Genomic DNA, 24,391 nt, shown 5'->3' with positions numbered 1-24,391 from the left:
ACCAACACAGGTTTAGTATACAACATTGAATTATTTTTCCTGAAAGGACTTACCTTGGACTCCTAAAAGCAGCACTAGGGTACTCAGCAGAAAATACATGATTTAATCAAAAACGATAAACCTTCCTCACATGTATCTTCGACTTGTATCTTAACCATTTGAAACAAACTCCTTTTATAAACTGTTGTGGATTTCAACATTTCCTGCAAGTCTCACATCCTTCTTTCCTCATTGCCGTATACCCACCAATGAGGTGCACGCTGGGCCGTAGCTGGGGTTGTTGCTGTGGGTGGATTTGGGGTGGGGGGATTAGGTCCCCCCCCTCCAGCGACCGCCCTGGTGTCCAAGCTCAATACCCAAGCCAGTATTTTTGTACCCCAGTATTCATTGTGTATAATAAAATTAGTCAAATAAATGCTCAATTATAACTGTACTTTGGTTTTGCAAAGACTGTACCATGTCAGGAAAACTGACTCATCTCACCTGAGCCAATCAGTGGTCAAACAGCACTCGTCAATGTCAAAATGACAGAGATGGCCAATTAAAATCAAAGAAGGCAGGCATTACTGTTTACAGAAGCCAAGCATGAATTTCAGAACTGTGCTTCAGTTTAACGGTCAAAAAGTGATATGTGAAATGGATGTAGCTAACATTAACAACACTAATATATGACAACTGTACAAAAGAGGTGTTAATGTACAGGGATGCAAACAAACTCAACCAGCGCCGTTTTCAGCATATAGGCATAAGATTAAGAATTAATGTGTGCATATTCCGAATGTATTTAATGAACTTAGTTACACTTTCCTGGTAGCCTTTCAGTAAATTCTCATATCATCCTCAGATCAAATGATAAAGCTTGGGTTGCTGAATATTAGATCCCTTACTTCAAAAGCACTTATTGCTAATGATATGATTACAGACTATAATCTAGATGTGCTGTGTTTGACAGAAACCTGGCTAAAACCAAACGATTACATTACTTTAAATGAGTCAACATCGCAAGATTACTGTTATAAACATTAACCTCGTCTGAAAGGCAAAGGGGGAGGTGTTGCTGTAATTTTTGGTCATATTTTCAGAATTACTAAGAAGTCTAGTTTCAAATATAATTATTTTGAAGTTTTGGTGCTTAATATAGCAATAGTGTAAATGATAAATCACCTTTGAGATTTGTGTTGGCTACTGTATACAGGCCACCAGGGCACCATACAGACTTTACCAAGGAATTTGCTGACTTTCTATCAGAGTTAGTACTGGCTGCAGATAAAGTCCTAATTGTTGGTGATTTTAATATACATGTGGATAACGAAAAAGATGCATTGGGATTGGCATTTAAAGACATTCTGAACTCTATTGGAATTAGACAACACGTGTCAGGACCTACTCATTGTCGTAATCATACTCTAGATCTAATATTAACACACGGAAACAATGTTGATTCCGTTGAAATTCTGCAGCAGAGCGATGACATCTCAGATCATTATCTAGTCTCGTGTAAACTTCATTTAGCCAAGGCTGCAAAGCCGACTCCGTGTTACAAATATGTTAGACCTATCACTTCTGCCACTAAAGATTGCTTTATTAATAATCTTCCTGATCAGTTTCATCATCTCAGCATCCCAGATAGCTTAGAAGAACTCGATATTGCGACAGAAACTTTTAACTCTCTTTTCTAGCACTTTAGACACAGTTGCTCCGATGTGCTTAAAGAAGATTAAAGAAAATAGTCCAACGCCATGGTACAACGAGCACACTCAGGCCCTTAAGAGAGCAGCCAGAAAAATGGAGCGCAACTGGAAGAAAACAAAACTAGAGGTATTTCGCATTTCATGGAAAGAGAGCTCGATTGCATACAGAGAGGCTTTAAAAGCTGCTAGATCTGCTTATTTTTCAACCCTATTAGAAGAAAATAAACAAAACCCTAGGTATTTATTTGAAACAGTTGCTAAACTAACGAAAAATAAAGCTTCAAGCCCAGAAGTTTCCAAGCAACACAGCAGTAATGACTTTATGAACTTCTTCACTTATAAGATTGATAATATCAGGGAGAAAATTATAACCATGCAACTGCAACTACAGTATCGCATCAGGCAGTGCATTGTAGTGTTCCTAAGGAAAACTTTTATTCATTCATAGAAGAGGAAGAATTCGCTAAACTGGTTAAATCATCTAAATAGACAACATGTATGTTACCCTATACCGACTAAGCTACTGAAAGAGATGCTCCCAGAGGTCATAGATCCTCTTCTAATATCATTAATTAATCTGTGTCATTAGGATACATACCAAAAACTTTTAAGATTGCTATGATTAAACCGCTTGTTAAAAAAACGCAACTTGATCGTACAGAATTAGTCAATTATACAGGCCGATCTCGAATCTACCTTTTCTGTAGGCCTGAACGATTAATCGCAATAAAACCGCACGCGATGTGGCAAAGGCTGCGATTATTTTTTAAGCGCAGCTTGTCAGTGGAGTGCGGCTGATTGGTAGTAAATACTGCCCAATTTGAACGCCAGAGGGCGCTCTCATGCAAAACACGATAAATATGCCCCGCTGCAGAAGTACAATAATGGGCATCATTCCAGGAAATCCCTATCGCTGTAGCTGAATAAACAGAAGATTGAAACGCTTTGATTAAACATGACTTATAAATACACGACTGCCTTATTCTGTGTAAGAAGGTACATCATCTCACAGAAGGATGCTCAACTGTCGTTATGAAGTGAGTTTGGAGTAAATGCATGTTATTAAATGTTGTCTGTTGTTGGACAAGAGGTTCATAAATGCTTCTCATGTTTTGGTTGTTTTTTCAAATGCACCTTATAAGTGACTCAAACTCACAGTGCTTTCAGATGGAGCAGCGTTTACAGAGCCGTACATCAATGACAAGCTGCGCATAAAAAAATAATCGCAGCCTTTGGGATTTTAAAATCGCGATAAGCCATCTCGATTTAAGTGTGATTACATGTAAAGTGCGATTAATCGTTCAGCCCTACTTTTCTGTCAAAGATACGCCAGACAACGTAAAAGGCAGTATCCTCACAACTATGTTCCTTTTTAGAAAGAAATGATATCTGTGAGGATTTCCAGTCAGGATTTAGACCGTATAGTACTGAGACAGCTCTCATCAGAGTCACAAATGATTTGCTCTTATCATCCGATCGTGGTTGTATCTCGCTATTAGTGTTACTCGATCTTAGTTCTGCATTTGATACTATTGACCACAACATTCTTTTAAATAGACTCGAAAATGATGTTGAATTGCATTAGCATCTCATCACAAGTTCAGTATGGCGTACCACAAGGCTCAGTACTAGGCCCTTTGCTTTTACACGCCATGGCTGAAATCCACCTGCATTTGGCGGGTTGGCAGGTATTAATGTCAAGCCCTGTTCCCTACTAAATATTCCCACACAACATTCAACGCTTGGGAGACATTCTCGTCAGTGCGGTTCTATGTTAAAACGGCAGGTCTGTCAACACTCCTGGGCGGGGCCTGTGGCTGTGCACACCCGCCCCATGGCTGAAACAGGTCGTTGGGAGACACTGCTTATGATTTATGGGGATTTAAAAAAAAGGAGTGAGTGGATTTTTATCACTATAGGGTGGTTGTGTACACACACTGCCAACACACATTTATGTCCAAACACTATGCAAAAGTGAATTTTGCATAATAGGTCCCCTTTAAACATCGAAATATTGGAAATCGAATATTCAAGCCGTTAATCCATTTTCTAACCCCTGAACCTAAAAACATTCAGTGTTTTTCCTTATTTAAAATAAAGTATTTTCACAACATATCCTGTGTTGGAATTGATTTGTTAATAAAGTGATGTGATAAAATGTCAACCCTGTTGTCTGTGTTATGTGTTCTGTATTTTGCTTAATGCAGCCTTTTTGTTAGCCAATGTTTCTCATGCAGTTTTGCAGTAACACTTTACAAGGTTTCATTAGTTAACATCAGTTAACTATTTTAGTTAACATGAATTAAGAATGAACAATACTTCTGCAGCATTAATTAATCTCAGTTAATGTTAATTTCAACATTTACTAATACATTGATAAAATCAAAAGTTGTGTTTGTTAACATTAGTGAATGCACTGTGAAGTAACATGAACAAACAAGGAACGACTGTATTTTTATTGACTAATATTAACAAAGATTAATAAATACTGTAACAAATGTTTTGTTCATTGTTAGTTTGTGTTAGTTAATACTAATGTTAATTAATGAAACCTTATTGTAAAGTGTTACCATTTTTTCTTTTGGGACAGTGAGAATTAAACAATTGCTACTACAATTTATTTACAAATATTTAATTGGACCAACGACATGGTTTGATAAACTAAATTTCTCCATTGGCTCAACATATTATTTCTGATTGAGCCCATGTTAACAGACTGTGGCCACAATTAATAAAATTCAATTCACAGAAATTCAGTTAAGCCAATTGAAAAATGTAAATGTGACCAGTCACTAGAAAATTTTGAGCTGGAGAGGTTTGACATTTTTTACAGGGTGATGTTCTTCATTTGTCTATGAATAAAAGTGGTGTGTCTAAGGAATGTAAAGGGCGCACATCTAAAATAAAAAAGTTGGGTTAAAAATGACCCAACAGATAACCCAATGGTGGATTGATATAGCACCGACCTATTGTCGGGTTATAAAATATGGTGGCATCATTATTAATAAAACATTTTTTTTAAGAAATTATAATTATATAATAATAATAATAATAATAATCATAATAATAATAATGTACAACTTACAAATATATACATATATATATATATATATATATATATACACTGTATATATATGTATATATATATATATAAAATATTATAAAAAAGTCATGGTAGCAGTTTTTCATTTGACTTTTTGCTGTTGTAATAATGAATGATTGGCCGAGTGTTGTTAATGATTGGCCGAGTGAGTGGTGTTTTCATCATTGCAGACAGGTGTGACGATTTTTTAACTCTTTCTGCATATTACCAGTGTTTATGTGTTCAGTGTTACCTGTGGCCTCAAACCTGATATAAAGTTTCACTTTACAAATATGGAACAGAAACACTGAAAGTGGCATTTGTGTGCCTTTACGCACTGTTTAATGCTGCTCAGACCAGCATAAATGCTTTACAGAGCAACTACAAATGCATACATAGATTATGAGATGTGTCAGAGCTGGAATAATTTAGTCTGATTTTTATGCTGCATTGTGTCTATACTCAGAAATTTGAGCAGGCACAAAGCAGCCTAAACTTAGCTATGTAAAAGACACCTCTTTGTGTGAGGTTGCTTAAAGGAATAGTTGACCCAAAAGAAGAAGAAGAAGAAAGTCATATATGGCTTGAGGGTTAGTAAATTATGGGATAATTTTCATTTTTCGGTGCACTATTCCTTTAAGTGTGTGTGTTGGTATGCTTGTCAGTACAAAATGTAAAACATTACAGTGCTGTTAGAGGATTTTCTCACCAGAAGATCCAAGACTCTCTTCTCTGTCTTGCAAAATATTCATTGATGTTTGCCCTTTAGACCTCAAAGTTTATCTCTGACATGTGGAAATTATATACCTTATAGTCCAGAGCAATTTAATATTTTAATTTAATTTTTAATACAATTCACCAAAATTCACACTAAGGAAAAATTTAAAAGAGTAACCTGCAAATAGCAAAGAGATCAAAACAGTATGGCTACTACATTAGCTATAACAAAATTATGGCTTTACAAAAACCCGACAAATATAAAACATAAATGAGAACATATAATAAATAAAATGATTATTTACTATTTAACGAATATTTTAAACAATCTAAGTGTAGGCTATTTGATATTTTCGTTTTCATTAGGCTAACTTTTTTTAGGTTCAGTTTTTTAACTGTTTTTATGCACTTTTTGAGCACAAAGTAGGCCTATGTGCTTTCTGAAAATGGAATTGGTGCAGGTAAACTTTTATTTATTTTTTTACGTGTCCCCTCAATATTGGAAAATGCTGCATGTGTCCCACCCATAGACTGTAAAAAATATCAGTAGCACCTCAATGCAGTACACGAGATCCGGGGGGCGGAGTTGGATCCAGATATAAGGGGTGGAGATTGGTAGGTTTAGGGGTGGGTTTAGGGATTAAGGGGTGGAGATGGGGAGGTTTAGGGGGAGGTTTAGGGATCAGGGGGTGGAGATGGGTAGGTTTAGGTATATGTAAGGTGGGAGGAGTTGGATCTAGATCCGACTCCTCCCCATGGATTTCATGTTCTGCAGTGAGGACCATCTCAAAAATATGGACGTGGTGTCCGTGACGTCACCCGTAGGTTTCTGAAGACCGGTTTTGAACTATGGTTTTGAAGCCTAAAGTGGGCATGGCCGACCATCCCCATCTTGGCAGCGCGTCACTCCCGAATTTATTTATTTTTACAGCCAGACAATGAGCTGAGGTAATGCAAACCTTTAGGGAGGCAGGGAGGTTGCCGCTTGGTCCCACCCACCCAAAAATATTACCCTGTAGGCCTACCGCAGGGACAAAAACTGTACATTTGGAACTTTTATTTTGAAAGCGAGACAAAGAACAGGGTTTTTCCTGCATAGAGAATTATGAGGCGGGCCGCTGCCGCTGCCGTCATATTTTGTGCCGCCTCCGGCTCTCGACAAAACTCGGACAGACAGTCACATGCTCAGATACCCTTTTTCCACCGTGACGGTTCTGTTGCGGGTTCCCGGCCTGTGTCATTCTCAAGCCGTATAGTTTGCCGATAGTGCTGCGCGGATCGCGGATAATCCGCAGGTCGGGCGGGCCAAGTAATAAAAACATAACATTCCAATTAATCGAGGGTGAATGACAGATAATTATATTAGATCATTATAATGTGTTGATTTTAAATAAAGACACGGAACTCTCATCAGTGGTACGAATTACGTGGGAGCCAGTGGGAGCTGAGCTCCCATGAAAGCAGTAAAATCATACACCTGTGGGGGTCTCTAAAAATCATCAGCACCATTATTTTAAATTACAAATAAAGCACTTTTTCCTTAAGACTAATGTAGCGTGACTTAAAAGATAGGACAAGATGCCAAACACATTGATCTCGGATCGTCATCATCATCACACTACATCCTTAAGCCCGTTTCACACATACTCCGTTTGCAGTGCGTATGCGGTGCGTATTTTTTTCCGTACCCATGTAACAGGTTAGAGCTTTCACACTGCACGCGGATGCGGTCCGGCGATCCGTTCCAGGAGCGGTGTGTATACAGCAGTGCCGCGATCGTTTCCGCACCGAGTCTTTTTTGCTGTGCTGCACGCGCTGAATTAAAGTGACAGCGCATGTTTCGTGGTCAAAATGAACACAGATTGACCTGAAAATGTAGTAATTTCACCATAAATGCGATTAATTAAATAAAATGTAGTAATCTCCCCATAAATGTATTTAATTAAATACTACTTTTTTTCACTTTAAAGGTATAGCGGAGGATGTTTTACTTCCTGGTGGGTAGTCTAAACTATTGGTCCTCCTAATTGTCAATCATTCTGGTGAATCAATCAAACTTTTCAAAAAGTGGAGAGGGCGGGTCTTATCTAAAATTTGGAAAGATCCTCCGCTATACCTTTAAGACCGGGGTAAAGCAAGGAAAGCAACAATTTACCTCAACAAGGCGACATATAATGAACGACACTTGTCTCATTCGTGGAGGTGGAAAAACAAGTTCTTTGTGACATGCAAGATTTATTGTATTAAAATTTAAATGAAAAAGAAAAGGCATGAGAGTCGGCTGTTTTTGTCAATTTTAAGTTTTAATTTAAAATGTTTGCGATTTAATATAAGTCCATGGTTAAATATTTGACCACTTGCTTGAGCAACTTAATATAAGTAGAAGTAATGCATTGAATAATAGGCTAACGTAGTTTAAATTGTGTTTAAACGTGCATACGTCTATTAAAGAGTGTATATGTGTAAAAAGAGCATCACAATGCTGAGACGTTAAGACCGGCGTAAGTCAAGGGAAAATACAATTTACTTCAACAAGTCAACATGAACACACTCGTCTCATTCGTGGAGGTGGAAAAACAAGTTCTTTGTGACATGCAAGATTTATTGTACAAAGATTTAAATTATGCAAAAGAAAGGGTAAGTCTGCTGTTTTTGTCAATTTTAAGTTTTAATTTAAAATGTAGGCTATGCGATTTTAATAAAAGTAGCCTACTTGGTAAAATATTTTACCACTTGCTTGAGCAACTTAATATATAATTATATAGAAGTAATGCATTTAATAATATGTTGTTTAAATTGTGTTTAAACCTGAATACGTCTATTAAAGTGTGTATATGTGTACAAAGAGAATCGCAATGCTGACAAAAAACTATTTTTAAATAAAAGTTGCTGATAACTTCTGGATTTGAAATACAAATAGTGAGTAGCCTATGTATTTGTGGTATAGCCTACAGCAGCGGATCAGTTACGCACTGCAAACGCAGCATATGTGAAAGCACTATTGCACGTGCTGCTCCTGCACCGCATACGCACTGCAACACGGAGTATGTGTGAAACGGACATTATGCTTCGCTTTCTGCCAGGACTTTTACTGACTTTGCTCAACTCACAGAAGTGACGTCAACGTCCGATCTAGCAGTAGCATAACCCATCAGGCAAGTGTTATTTTAACATTGGCGTAATTTGCGGGTGGGACATGTCCGGGATGTCCCCACCACTTTTTGCTAAGGTCGATATTATCCCCACCACTTTTGAAACATCTCGCGGCACTAATATACCAATACAAATAAATAAAACATCTCCAGTTATCTAGCAGAGCATTCATTTAGTTCGTTTGTTAAATAAGAGGCGATCTAGCGCTGAAATGTGTTGTTTTTTAAATAAAGTGGTCATAGTGCTCGTTGCCGCTGCGATCAGTGCCGCGGACACTGTTCTCTTGTGGCTCGCGCACAGTCTTCACTCGGACGCGCGCTTCAATACATCTCTCTATTCCTTCCGGTGAAATTACAAAACAAAATGCACACAAACGTGTCCCTGCCTGATATACAACCACTGATAAACATAATCGGTTTTGATGAGGAGAAAAAAAAAAACTATAGGAGTGCGGATAAGAACCCAGAACCTCTGACAAGCTTGGCAAAAGTTCTGCCACTGGACCACTTACGCTTAAAGTGTCGGATCTAGGCTATTTATTTATTCATATTCATTCTTATTCATTTATTTATATATTATAAATTCTCACCACTAACAACATATATTATACCTTATTAAACGACAAATTAAACCAAATGTAGGCTAGGCTACTATTTAAATTGAATTGTGTTAGCAGCGCTTTTTTATTGAACATTTTTATTTATTTACATTAGTAAGCTACAGGTCATCATCTTTCAAAACATGACCTGTGCGAGGGGGGGTGGAAAAATGAATGCGTCATTGTAGGCTACCCAGCACTTCTGAAAATGCACATTTCAAACCAAACTGAAGCCGACTGCCATAGTAGGCTACTTGGTCATATTGTTGGTTATGTTTAACGTGATGATTAGGCCTACGAGCTACGCGAATAGAGTATACGATTATTATAAATATACGTACTGTAGGCTAATAATAATATTTGTTCCCTCCCATGCATTTCATATGCCACCCTTAAGACTGAGGTCTGGCGACGGCACTGCACACACAGTGCCTGCTCAATGCTCATAGGCTACTTTTTTCTTTTTTTAAAGAGACCCCCACAAAGATGAAATCATAATTCAAACTCTGCCGTCATCACGGTATAAAACGCAATGAAAGAGCGTCACTCTTTTACTTTCGTTTTCAACGTAACTCTTAAGGGAAAACCAATCAAGGAAAACATATCAGGGCTTGACATTAACGCTTGTTCGGGACACGTGTTTTTTTTTTTTGTTTTTTTTTTTTTGAAGGGACAAGTGAAAGAGAATATTAAATATTTCAATTAATAATCTCATTTAATACAGTTGTATTTTTTCAATGTAAATTATTTCATTTGATTGGTAACAGCCTAGTGCCTTTTTATTCTAATTGAATGTATATAGGCTATTGATCTTTTAGGTAAAAAAATTATTCTGATAAGAGTGTTTTCCACCTAGAGGACCCCCCTGGAGGTGCTTGTACACTTTTATGTTTCCCAACTCCAATATTTGTCTAATAATAAACAGATTGGATGATTTTGTTTATTTATTTGCTGTTTGTGATTCCATACATGTTGTACCAGTACCACGTCACCATTCTGTATGTTACTCCAATAAATCACAATAATCTTTGTGCTTGTTACTTGCTTTTGATATGAAACGAAGTATCAGATATACGAGGGCGGATTAGAACCCCTGATTATTAGAACCCGGAACCTCTGACTCGCTAAATAAAAGTTCCACCATTAGAATGTTACATTTAATGCAGGTCTGTGTATTTATCAATATATGTATTGTAATGTAGTAGCTGTAAGAATGAAACTATCACATTTAACACAAGAGACAAAGGGGCATTTGTTTCATGTGTATAATAACTTGGGGGGTGCGGTGTGGGAATATTTATGAGCGAATTGTGGAAAATATTAACTACTTATGAATATTATTGATTTATGATACTTTAGTACACAAGCAAAGGAAATACCATGTGAAAAAGCACTTCTTTTCAGCATTTAAGGGTGTCTCTACCTACAGCTTTGCCATTCGATATTTGTATAATGCAAAGCATCATAGTTTGGAAATCTCACCGGACCAGTGTGGCAAGTGAATCTCAGGAAGGACCTGCCTGCCACAGGCACCTGACCTGATAGGTGATGATACATCACGTATCATTCTGAAAGTCGTGATAAGGTAAGTCAACGTATTTTTTTCTGCTGATAGATAGCTATGTATGTGCATATATATGTAAAAAAGTATACTATACTGTAGAAAAGAAAAGAAAAAAGTTAATGAATGATTTTGAATGGATGACAACAAGGAAGTTGTCAAAGAATATTTAAAAAATAGGCTAAATAAAATTTCCATTCGGATGAATTACTTAATCCGTTTCATATTGAAGTAACTCTCAGAAAATAAAGTACATAATTGTACCCTTAGGAGTACAATGGCTTGTCACTGGCTGTACCCTCAAGGGTACAATATTGTACCTGAACCTTTAAAAGAAACGGTACATATATGTACCTTTTAATGCTTTTTGACCCTCAAAAAGGTACATATATGTTCTTTGAGGTCCAATAATAAGCCCTATGGGGTACGTTAGTGTAGATTGTACCTTGGGGGACAGAAATGGACTCCTACTGTACCCCTATTTCTGACAGTGTAGAAACGTGTAAGACCAGCATATTTTTAAGGTCATTTCTTTTTATAGGCTATACATCAGACTAAACTTTACGAAACAAAAAATAAATAAGTAGCCTAAATAAAAGAAAAAAAATGATAAAATAGAATGTACATGTAAATTGCTGATACATACAATTGCTGTCATTTTAATGGGGTTTATATAACATCTTAAACCATTATGTCTGTTTGTTTCCTGTTAAAACCTTAAAGGGCACATGACATGGATTTTTTTATTAGGCTATTTTGCTTTTAAATCAGCCGCACGGGCATTCATAATGGTGCGGACTGGAGCAGAGCGAGCGCTTTCAATGAATGAACTGAAAACACTTGCTCTGCTCCGCGCCGTGTGAACACGCACCTTTATGAATGCCCGTCGGCATTCGAATTAGCGTAATTTCGGAGAAACACAATCAATCCTTTGCAGATTCCCTATATATATATTTACACTTGTATATTTTGATCTGTAGCGTTTACCCTCATATGTTGCCAGTGTTATGCCATTCAAATTACCACACACCCTCCCCTTATCTACGTGAGAGGACTCAGCCCAGTTGTTTAATTTTGCATGAGTGGCGTTCACCTGCGCGCTCCAAAAGTTTGATCAGATTTGCGCGAGCCGTTCCTATCGCGCCGCTGACGATAAAATGTGCAACCCACTCGAATTCTAATGAGAATGTACTAAAACGCTACGGAGAAAGTCAAATATGATCTAACTCATCCATTAAACAAAAAAAATGACGAAAAGAGGGTGAAACATCATCCTGCACCAACCTAAATTAAAATTAAAATTTAACTTAAACTAATCATGACCATTTGGACTGACTTGATAGGCTATATATCAGGAGGGGATATATATAAGGAAACATCAATGGTCTTACCGGTAATTATATCCTTATTGTAACAAATGCTATCCACCTTATTCCTGACGACCTTACTGCGTTTTGAATTATGGGGGCACTTCCGGTTTGGGGAACTTCCATTAAAAAAGGCTGAAACTAATCATTTCAAATCATAAGGTTGTCCTACAAATAAAGCTGATCCGTCAGTTTGACTGGATGAGCTGTCAATTTTCCTTCATGATTTATTTTCAGACATCATGAGAATAACGTTATACTTGGTATTTTAACTTGACATGTTATAACAAGAATATATGGCAAGAGCTCTTTTCAGTCGCGTGATTATTTTTCCCCTTGCAGTCCGCTGTAAAATTATGAAAAAGGACAACATATACTGCACATTTGTGGTCTGTTCTCCCGAATTTAATTTACGATAAATTCCATTAATAATTCACTGGAATGCACGAAGAATCTCTCGTTATTCTCCTCAAATCCTCACGTCTCTTTCCAGGTTTGGTTTCACGGGTAAATGCAATTAAGAATCTGTCAAAATGACGGAAATCACTTTGAAATAGTATCACGTAATGCTGAAGTTAATGAACATTTTTGATTAACGCAACATAAGTTACATTACATAATACATATATATTTCTACAGTGATATTCAACCTGTCCGTATTGCTGTGGAAAGACTCTTTCGCTTGGGGTTTAGTTGGTCTGTTGAAATACCTTGTTGATGCTTTTACACTTTTAAATTTCCTTTTAATGTTTGATGGTTGAAGGGTGAGTAGATTAATGTCATCTCATTGTGACACTTTTTTTAATGTATTGCGTTCACATAGCGAGCCTTTTCACTAAATGTTTAGTTAGGGAAGTTACACCCATAATTAGCGCAAAACGTCATGGGGCGTAGGTATAAGGTGGATTATTAACAATAGTTACAAGAGCTATAGTTAATAGTTACAAGAGCTATGTTACGTTTTCATAAGGCCAAGCACAAGTTAGAAAGATCCTTTGAAATCTTCTTGAATTATTGACTAAACAATTGGTTTCCAAGCAAAAGAGTTCTGCTAATAATGACAGAAATGAAGAAAACCCTGTCTTTCAGATATTTCAAGAGATGACGTGACACTTCAAAGCCCTAAGGTTCCAAACAAAATAAAGCCCTTGAAACCAGTATCAGCACTTGCATATTGTAAGCGAGTACGTGTTTTGAAAAAGGCAAAGCATTATGATATCATGGTTTGTGATGGAGCTGTTGTCAGATTCAATACAGTTGGCAACTACTTCACTGTAAAAATAAAATAAAAAAAGAAGTTGGGTCAACTTGATAAGGCAACTCATCACAAGCTTTTTTGAGTAAACTCCACAAACAGGGACTAAAGTCTACGCAACTCAAAAGATTACGTTAACATCATAAGTTGCCACAACATAAATAGTCATGTTTACCTAATGATTTACAGAACAAAGTATTTTTAGTTGGCTGAACACAAATGGGCCTATTACAGGTGAAACTCGAAATATTTGAATATCGTGCAAAAGTTTGTCTATTTCAGTAATTCAAATTAAAAGGTGAAACTAATATATTTAGTATAACTATATACATATGCATGATTATACTTTTCAGAGGGCTGACATTTCTGTATTTAAAAACCTTTTTTTTTATTGATTTCATGTAATATTCTAATTTTCTGAGATTTTGAATTTGGGGTTTTTATAAGCTGTAAGCCATAATCATCAAAATTAGAACTTTTACACGATATTCAAATTTTTCAAGTTTCACCTGTATCTATAGGCCTATCTTGATTAATTATATATTATTCAAGTAGTTTAAGAAGAGACAGACCATAACATGAGTAAGATAACTTTTTTATTTTTTATTTAAACAGTTTGTGCCCGATGCACAACAATGACATTATAGTACCAACACCAAGTCTTAAATTTGTTAACTCAATGCATGGTACATACCAATGCATGTTAAAGAACATTAGCCTGAAGGTTTAGTTCACCCAAAAATGAAAAGTCAGTCATCATTTATTTACCCTTAAATTGAACACAAAAGAAGGTATTTTGAAGAATGCTGCTAACCAAACAGTTGACGTTAGCCTTAAAATACTACGGCAGTCAATGGCTACTGTACACTATTTGGTTAGTAACATTCTTCAAAATATCTTCTTTTGTGTTCAGCAGAAAAAAGAAATTCATACAGGTTTGAAACAACTTGAGGGTGAGTAAATGATGACAGAATTTTCATTTTTGGGTGAACTATCCCTTTAACAACATTAATCAATACATTGACATAGAGCAGTATTGCTTTCTTTAGTCATTAACTATTAAAGTATAAAAGAAACAGTGTCCAGTAGAGGAATGTCATTCAAATGTTGCCATGACATTTGCAAAATGGCTTTGTCCATTTAGAAAAATGTTAACTTCAGTGACAGCACTCTTGCAGAGAAGGTACCACCAAGATCCATGACAATCTTCTGAATTACTTCAAAAGTATACTTCAGTTCTTTTGGATCTTTGTTATGGACCGATCGCTCTTTTACATACAGTGGCATCAAAAAAGATGTAAAATCATAAAATGTGTCTACAAAACACGCACTGTGAATGAAAAACAGACATTATATTATAACAGACGTTATTTGCTGACTATTTTCCTCTCTATACGTGTTCATTCAAAGTAGAATCTCATGGCTGATTATAAAACAACTGGTTATTTGGTTATTTCTTAACCTCTGAAATACTGCAAAACGCCACTGGTTCCTGCATGTCTTAAGACACTATTTTGAATGAATGCAAAAAGGCCTTGAAAACACGTCAAATGTCACTGTACGTAAATGACTGAAATTTTCTATCTTCCAAATTTCTCCTTTTGTGTTCTGCAGGAGAAATGAAGTCGTAATGGTTTAGAACACATGGGCAAGAAAAATATTACAGAATCATTTCAGGGTCAACTAAACTTTCCTAAAGTGATATGTTCCATGTGATTAATCTTTCAACACAATAACATTAAATTGGACAACAAATGTAATTATATAGATATGAAAATATGAAAAAATATGAAAACTTGCATTAATGGTTTTATTCAGAAAGCTGTCAATACTGCAGTATTTTGACTATATTAAAGGATCTTAAAAGAGTACCTGTTCATCCACCTTGTCCAAAAGTGTCTTTTCAAGGGATATGTTGAACTTCCACATGCAGGAGGTCGACATTAATACAGATACAAGAAAACTCCACGGAGATCTGTAAAAAAAAAAAATAAATAAGTCAATAGGAATCACCAGAAAGTTTTACTACTGTAAGTATTACTAAAATGTTCTAAATCTTTATCAATAATAATTAATATTGACTCTAAGATAAGAAACCAGGTAATAATAGTTGCTATTAAATGGTTTACCTCGTCCTTTAGAAAAAGTGCAGGCCGCAGACTATCTCTCTCTGATCTCCTCAACTATGTCAACATAGTCAACATCTCATTTAATATGACAAATAACATACAGTTGATTATAAAAATGATTAATACCAGACATGTTCACAAGTCCCTAAAGGCCAAGTCCAAGTCAAGTCTTTGTTCCTTTTTTAACAATATTTCTTTCAGCTAATTATTGTAATCAACAGTGTTTTGAAATTTCAAAACGGATTTCTACTTCAAAAATGTCTAATATAGCATATCAATTATTACTTAAATCATTCATTAATTTTAAATTAAAAAATTATCCACAATAAAAACTATTACTTTTAAACTACATAACGTTCTGCCATCTGAAATGCAGGGAGTCACCACGAGAAAAAAAAAAACGTGCTGTGTATTTTGAGCTATTTGAGTTGCCGTAGTTTGCTGTAGTTCTAGGTAGTGATGGGTAATGTAGTTTTCCAGAGAGCGCCGGCGGTAACAAACAACGTGTACAAGCGATACAGTAAACAACACAAATAACAACATTCCCGTCAGTGTGTCGTTAATAGATACCAGCAGTGACTCTGCAGAAACGCTGGATTGAATAGGCAGGACACCGCTAGTTAACATTAGCAGTGGCAAGCACCCAAAAGTGCGCGAAATCGGCAGCACTGGTAAATTAGATCAGGCCATCAGTTTGGGAAGAGCATTGTCAATACACATCATATATGACAAATAACCAACAGTCGATTATAAATATGATTAATACCAGTGATTCTGCAGAAACGCTGAAATGAACGCAGCACTCCGCTACCGACTTCTCACCAGCAGCAGACCCGCCCCAACCGGCGCGAAGCCTCAAACTGCGCATGCGTTCAGGGTTCAAACTACACACGCACTAACAAAAAACGCCACCTTCAATGAAAACTAAGCAGATTTAATCTGAACAACAAAACATTGTACGTTTTCAACATTCAAGAAACGAATTTGTTGAATCAATTTAGTATGATGCATGAATACTTCCAATAAAAATATTTCAGTTAATTTGACTGTTTTATGTTTATTTGGAGAACTTTTCATTTGTTGGCTTTCTTTCAACAAATGTTTCTTTGCGAACTCTCCATTAGTTGAAGCTTGTTTCTGCCACAGAATAAAACATTGCAAGAAAATTTCGACTTTTTATGTCACAATTGCTAGTTTAAATCTCGCAGTTCTGACTTTATTTCTCAGAATTGTGACTGACACCGTGTCCTAACTACACGCGACGCCGCGACACGCGATAAAATGTATCTTTTCCATGTTAATCAGAGTTTTTGTCCTAACCAGCCGCGACGGCGACACGCGACGATTCTAATTTAGAAACGGTTTCTATTTTTCTGCGACGTCGCGCTGAAACATCAAACACAAAGTGTGGAAATTATCATATTATGGCGTTATTTTTATGTCAAAAGTTATGAGCGTGTAAGACATGCTCACGAACACATTATGTTATTTCACACGCGCAAAAATGAACCTTCAGCTGGCATGATAAAAGTACTCGCGCACAAATTCAACAACCGAGAGGTGTACACAGGGCCGGTTCTAGACATTAGGAGGCCCTAGGCAAAATTCATGTTGGAGGCCCCCCACCCCCAATAAAAAAACACTTGAAACAAATATGATTCCTAACCTTTTTTATTTATACAACATTTAATTTTAAAAGCAGTATATTTTCACTTACACAGTAAAAAACACTTTTAATGTTTTTGAAAGAAGTCTCTTATGCTCATCAAGCCTGGATTTATTTGATAAAAAATACAGAAAAATAATATAGGCTAGTGAAATATTATTAAAATTTAAAATAATGGTTTTCTATTTTACTATACTTTATATTTCTGTGACGCAAAGCTGAATTTAGTGTCACGTGATCCTTCAGAAAACTTTATAATATTCTGATTTATTATCAAATGTTAGAAATGGTGCTTAATATTTATTTTATAACCTGTGATACTTTTTTTCAGGATTTTTGATTATTAAAAAGTTGTTTTAAAAAAGTCTTCACTATCACTTTTTATATAGCCTATTTAACACATCCTTTCTGAATATTCCTATTTTTTTCTGTATTTTTGATCAAATAAATGCAGGCTTGTAGAGCATAATAAGAAACTTCTTTCAAAAACATTAAAAATAGTAATGGGTCCAGACTTTTACCGGTACATATTAATCAAACTTTATCTAAGGTAATCTCTTTTTTGTTTAATGAAGATGTTGTTGTTGTTGTTATTTTGCTGTTTTATTCAATTTATTCACAGTTCCAGAATCCCACTAAGTGCTTTTATATTGCATTGCTACCTTAAATATGCTATACACAAATCAAGTGGAAGAGAAAGACACGATCGCTACTGAGCAGAAAAAAATATATAAACTGATATTATTGGCGTAATGTCAGGGTATAATCTAATCATCAGCAGCATTTAGAAGATAGACCCATAGATATGAGATCCTTTATTTGAAACATTTAAAAATGTTGTATAGTGTGTTGGCTTTTTAACTTAGACGTCTTGTCTTTTAATTTTGTAGCTTTTTTACTAGTCAGCTCCCGACGCGATGTTATTCATTGTACGCGCAAATTCAAAGCGTCGCGTCTGGGCACGTTAATGACGCTCGCGCTCTTTTAAACTCGTAATAAAGCGGTGAATGATTTTTCCAGAAATGACGCTGATCTACAGTACAAGTTTATATTTAGAATACATTGCAATCACTCCAAAATAGATGACGACAACTCACACACCTGCATTATGAGCTGTGCTTCTTTGTGTGCTTATTAGGCTTTTGCCTCGCAGCACCTGATGGATGCGTTCGTTACACATACTTTCAGAAGCCGGCACCCGCTTTGTAACGGACACATTAATTGGTTTAACTGCAGTAATGTAACAGTCTATGGTTAAGATAAACATCTTCACATTGTACATTTTATTATAATTTTTTTTTTTTTTTTTTTTTTTTTTTTTTGTCCCTCTGTCTGGGCCCCATCCCGCCAATCGGGCCCTAGGCACGTGCCTAGTTTGCCTTTGCGTTAATCCGGCTCTGGGTGTACAGGTAGCTGCGAGCGAGCGCCTGGCATACTCTCATAGGTTAACTCTGCTTGTACAGTGGAATCCTGCTCGCGCGCAGCGGGCTTCTGCTCGCGGAGTGCTGTTTTGCTCGCGCAGTGGATTTCTGCTCGCTCAGCTGATTTCTGCTCGCTCGAGTCTACATGACTTTTGACAATTTGGGGGCGGAAACCAAGGAGGGCACTGACCCTCTTATGATTGGTCACTTTCATCATGGAAAATCTTGGGAAATCCTAACCCCGCCCACCTTCTGACGCAGCGCGCGTCACTCAGCTCGCTCTGCTACTCCAGCTATCTCTGTGTATATTTTAGACAACGAAATATGTGATAAAACACCATACTAACTATTTTCGTTTTCATTTAAAGAAATCTTAAACATGATAGCCACACAAATGTGGTTCAGGCAACGCGTATTGATTATATTCACTGCACATAACGTTTGCCTATTTATAAAAAAAACAAAATATAAAACACAAACTGCCTCTTTTCGTTTTAAATATAATATAAAACCATTAAACATTTTAATATGGTCCAGGCAATATGTGCATTTGTACCAAACAACAGATTTTGCAGTAAACAACATTACAGTTTTTAAAAATTTTACATACAATTATTACAATTTAAAATGACAAAACTCAACCCAGTCTCTTTTTGTTAAATTTCAGTTTTTATCAATATTAGCCATTATAAAAGTATAAGTAAAAGGTATAAGAAGCTAAAGCCCTGCATTTCAGCCCGAGCCCGACGGGCCCCGACTTTTTTACACCCCTAGGGCCGGGCTTCGGGCCAATTTTCACGTCATAGTTCACATGCGGGCCGGGCCTCGGGCCTTTTTTGGGTTATCCTTCTTTTTATATTTTTAGACATTAATTAAAAAAATATGAGAAGTTGACGTCGACGATAGAAAAACAAACATAGAAAGACATTTAATAACCTCATAATCGTAAAATTACACTGACATATGATTGATGACAGTCTCACGCACGCACGCACGCACACACACACAGAAGGTTTCCCGTCAGCGCAACCAACGATTCACCTCATGTGCAAATAATGGAGAATATTAAGAGAAAAATCGCAGAGTGATAGAAGAGAGGACTGGGTTAAAATCTTCCACTGTGGATGCTATTCTTTTTCTCCACGATGCTCTAAGAGACTGTTCTAACTTTTCGTTTGATTGGACTTTATTTCCGTTTAACTGTTGGAAACTACTGGAAAAAAGAATGGCCATGTTCTGTGGTGCATTTTTTAGGTAAGATAACCTGCAAGTTTGTTTTTGATTTATTTAATTTAATTTGTTTAGATTGGCTATTGCTCATTTCGTTTGCGAGCGCTGTTGCGAGCAACCTGAGCCTGCCTCAGTATTTAAAAAAAAAATTACTCACTGTGGTTTAATAAATAAACATTAAACTAACTGTCTGTGTGATATGCTTGAAGTGTTTTATATCTATGGATTTTATTGTAGCCAAGTAAAGTATTAGCGTTGATTTGAGAGGCTAAATTGATCAAACATGTTTTACTCGCTGTTGGCTCGGCTTGCTTGGTCGTCATTTATTTTATTTTTTTTAATGCTCCAAACATTTGTCTAAATTAACTTAATAAAGAAATGAAAAGAAAAGAAGCATAACGAACAAAACGGACATATTTTAATGGCTGCAAATAGGGCAGGCTGCCGCTGTAAAAAAAAAAAATAGGGCCGGGCTCGGGCCTAGATTTGAGGCCCGTGCAGGGCTCTATAAGAAGCTATACAAATAAAGCTATACATATAAGCTATTTATCTTTACCGTTGTATGGTTAGATTAGAACGCTGACTTTGTATGTTTGACTGAATTGTTTGCTTTATTTGTATAGCTTCTTATACCTTTTATAAGAAGCTATACAAATAAAGCAAACAATTCAGTCAAACATACAAAGTCAGCGTTCTAATCTAACCATACAACGGTAAAGATAAATAGCTTATATGTATAGCTTTATTTGTATAGCTTCTTATACCTTTTATAAGAAGCTATACAAATAAAGCAAACAATTCAGTCAAACATACAAAGTCAGCGCTTTTAAAAAAATATTATGGCTATTATTGATAAAAACTGAAATTTAACAAAAAGAGACTGGGTTGATTTTGTCATTTTAAATTGTAATAATTGTATGTAAAAAATTTTAAAACTGTAATGTTGTTTACTGCAAAATCTGTTGTTTGGTACAAATGCACATATTGCCTGGACCATATTAAAATGTTTAATGGTTTTATATTATATTTAAAACGAAAAGAGGCAGGTTTGTGTTTTATATTTTGTTTTTTTATAAATAGGCAAACGTTATGTGCAGTGAATATAATCAATACGCGTTGCCTGAACCACATTTGTGTGGCTATCATGTTTAAGATTTCTTTAAATGAAAACGAAAATAGTTAGTATGGTGTTTTATCACATATTTCGTTGTCTAAAATATACACAGAGATAGCTGGAGTAGCAGAGCGAGCTGAGTGACGCGCGCTGCGTCAGAAGGTGGGCGGGGTTAGGATTTCCCAAGATTTTCCATGATGAAAGTGACCAATCATAAGAGGGTCAGTGCCCTCCTTGGTTTCCGCCCCCAAATTGTCAAAAGTCATGTAGACTCGAGCGAGCAGAAATCAGCTGAGCGAGCAGAAATCCACTGCGCGAGCAAAACAGCACTCCGCGAGCAGAAGCCCGCTGCGCGAGCAGGATTCCACTGTACAAGCAGAGTTAACCTATGAGAGTATGCCAGGCGCTCGCTCGCAGCTGCCTGTACACCTCTCGGTTGTTGAATTTGTGCGCGAGTACTTTTATCATGCCAGCTGAAGGTTCATTTTTGCGCGTGTGAAATAACATAATGTGCTCGTGAGCATGTCTTACACGCTCATAACTTTTGACATAAAAATAACGCCATATTAATCTCAGGTACTGTTTATGTGCTTTATTTAATTTTAAAAGCGTGTAATGTTACTTTTAATGTCATTTAGTGCTCCAGCTTTGTAGCTGTAAAAGCAACAATGGATATAATTCACCTCAGATCTTGAAATTAAACAAATGGAAACATGAACGTTCAAGCTGTGAACAAACAAGTGTATTATTTTACATAGATTGTTTTAGTAACTCAGTAGCCTATGTATTTTTTAAATGGTGTAATATTTGTGAATTTGATTATGTAGCTACTTATCCATTTTCTTGCGAGTGCCGTCAAGTTTACTCTAGTGCTGTGCGCTTGCCGCGAGACTCCGGCCACACGCTGTTCTGATTGGCTGTGATTTTTGATTGACGTTGTGGCGTCTCACAGTCGCGTCGCGTCTAGTGTGGACAGACACTGCCTGTCGCTGGAATTTTATCGCGTCGCGTGTAGTTAGGACACGGTGTGAGATATAAAGTCAGAATTGCGTGTAGTCGCAATTGCGTGTTATAAAGTCAGAAATAAACTCACAATTCTGACGTTATAACACGCAATCGAGACTTTATATCACGCAGTTCTGACTTTTTAACACAATTGCGGCTTTATATCACGCAATTCCTTTTATCTCAGAATTGCGTGATAAAAGTTGCAATTGTGAGTTATAAAGTCAGAATGGTGAGATAAAAAGCCACAATTACCTTTTTTGTATTTTTTCTGTGGCTTTTAGTTTACACTGAGTAAATAGCGGTATAATTTTTGAATACACGGGCCCCAAACAGATCTTGCTGTTTTTGGCACTTGATTAAATAAATGCTTTGTTTATAATGAGGAGGATGTTTTAAGCTATGAAACTTGCATGTCAAAAGATCAAGGAAAAATCGGATTTTTCATGTCATGAACCTTAAATTATATTAAAAGAGACTTTTTATTATTAAGACACAAACCAGATATTAAAATGCTAAATAACATTCTACAGGCATATAAGGAAGAGTAAAATATAATAAATATTTTCACTATAAATAAACATTGTACTTACAGACAGACTGGAACATTTTCGCATAAAAAAAACAAGATGACCATTTATGTATTTTAAAGCTTATTTTATGATATTTTAAGCCAATTATTGATGCATTCTCTATCCTCTTCCCTGCATTAGTGAATGTCAACATAAAATGGCGTCAACAACAACTGCTTCAAAAATCACTCGGAGCATTATTTTTGCCTCGTTTTTGTTGGCATGTTTTTTAATCTATTTGTTCTACCTCACACCACCGGATTCCAAATATTCACCCATAAACTTGTTCAAATGCCCTGCTGATCAAGGCCAGATAAATAACATCAGCACAAAAACATGCCTCAACGTTCTTAAGATGCAGAACCTCACATGCACTGTGAATATCATGGATAAACCCCTGATTGGGGTTGAAACCCCAACATCTGCATCCAAATCCTTGACTGAGAAAGAAGAACCAGAAACCATTCTATTGATCTGGATGTGGCCTTTTGGTGCTAGTTTTGGCTTAGGACCCTGCAGTTCGGCTTTCAATATCCATGGCTGTCGTTTAACAGATGACAGAAATCTGTTTAACCAAGCACACGGGGTTATGTTTCATCATAGAGATATCAGTGGGGATTTATCCAACATGCCGAAACTTCCACGACCTGCCATCCAGAAGTGGATCTGGTGGAATATGGAGTCTCCAAGTAATTCAGCTTCACATCCCCTGCTAAAGGATCTGTTTAATCTGACTTCAAGTTACCGCCGGGATTCAGATGTTCCAATGCCTTACGGTCGGCTCACAGAGGCCACAGAGGAAGAGAAAAAATATACTATCCCAAAGAAGGATAAATTAGTTTGCTGGGTAGTAAGTCACTATAATCCAAGCTTTAGGCGTTCACAGTACTTTACTGAGTTAGTGAAATACATTGATGTGGAAGTCCATGGAGGACAATTCAACAAACGAATTAATAATGATGATTATATCAATGTGATGACCAGTTGCAAATTCTACTTGTCGTTTGAGAATTCCATTCATAGAGACTACATGACTGAGAAGCTGTTCAACCCTCTTGCGATTGGTACCGTTCCTGTCGTTATTGGCCCACCGAGAGAAAACTATGAGCAGTTCATACCAAGTGAATCCTTCATCCATGTGGATGACTTTCCATCCCCAAAAGAACTGGCTGATCATCTGAAACTCATGGACCAAAACGAGGACCTGTACAGGCAGTACTTCACCTGGAGAGAGCATTTTGTTTCAAAGGGAACATCATTCGGTCTTGCCCATGCCTGTCGGATTTGTGATCATATTAGAAGGAATAAGCACTACAGTGTGGTCAAAGATATCAACAGCTGGTACTGGGGTTAGAGGCAAGTCATGAGTAAATAAACGTTATATTTACCATTACGTCACACAAACCATTATAAATGAATGGAAAATGATCTTTTCTTTTATCTTTTATACCTGTTTGGGGTAGGGATTAAAATGGTTCAAAGAATAAAATCAAATTTTTTAATGGTTTTTTTTTTCTGCAGAATGTAATAAATATTCTGTTATGTTTTGTTTTTTTCAAGACATTTGTCAGGTTTTTGTCCTTAAAATGCTGTTGTGTGTAATCATTTCTTATGTACAGTATCTCATCCCAAGTTTCCGTTGCTAATTCCAAAACGTAATTTTAGAGAGATTGATATACTGCTTAATCATGTGTGAAATATATGCACTGTAATTTTTTATTTATTTTATTTATGGTATTAAAAAAAACGGCTATGTGGTCGCCTGAACTTTACCGTAAAAAAAAAAACAGTACAGTGTAAAAAAAAATGGCTGCTGTGGCTGCCACCAAA

General features: G+C 36.4%; 2 protein-coding genes across 3 annotated transcripts in view; one reads left to right on the top strand and one right to left on the bottom strand.

Moving 5' to 3' along the window:
• LOC309511153 (polymeric immunoglobulin receptor) overlaps positions 1-12,497 on the bottom strand; it is a 19,325-nt gene extending 6,828 nt beyond the window's left edge. The window contains exon 1 of one of the 2 annotated variants that reach the window (XM_082186251.1): positions 12,194-12,497. Coding sequence is in view for 1 of the 2 variants with exons in the window: in XM_082186250.1 (XP_082042376.1) it covers positions 54-99 (46 nt within the window). In the remaining variant the exon portion in view is untranslated. Of the gene's footprint in view, positions 1-53; positions 221-12,193 lie in introns of those variants that run through there. The other variant, XM_082186250.1, reaches the window with a different exon arrangement.
• LOC309511157 (4-galactosyl-N-acetylglucosaminide 3-alpha-L-fucosyltransferase 9-like) lies at positions 10,683-24,391 on the top strand. The gene is made up of 2 exons (XM_082186260.1): positions 10,683-10,826; positions 22,703-24,391. The coding sequence occupies exon 2, from the start codon at positions 22,719-22,721 to the stop codon at positions 23,913-23,915; it is 1,197 nt and encodes a 398-aa protein (XP_082042386.1). The 5' UTR covers positions 10,683-10,826; positions 22,703-22,718; the 3' UTR covers positions 23,916-24,391.

This window comes from Leuciscus leuciscus (assembly GCF_965113295.1).
Source record: "Leuciscus leuciscus genome assembly, chromosome: 12".
Classification (NCBI taxonomy): domain Eukaryota; kingdom Metazoa; phylum Chordata; class Actinopteri; order Cypriniformes; family Leuciscidae; genus Leuciscus; species Leuciscus leuciscus.
The sequence above is the reverse complement of the archived record's forward strand: the minus strand, read 5'-3'. Positions and strand labels throughout refer to the sequence as shown.

Coding starts and splice junctions, on each gene's coding strand:
- LOC309511157 (XM_082186260.1), top strand. CDS start 22,719: ATGGCGTCAACAACAACTGCTTCAAAAATCACTCGGAGCATTATTTTT.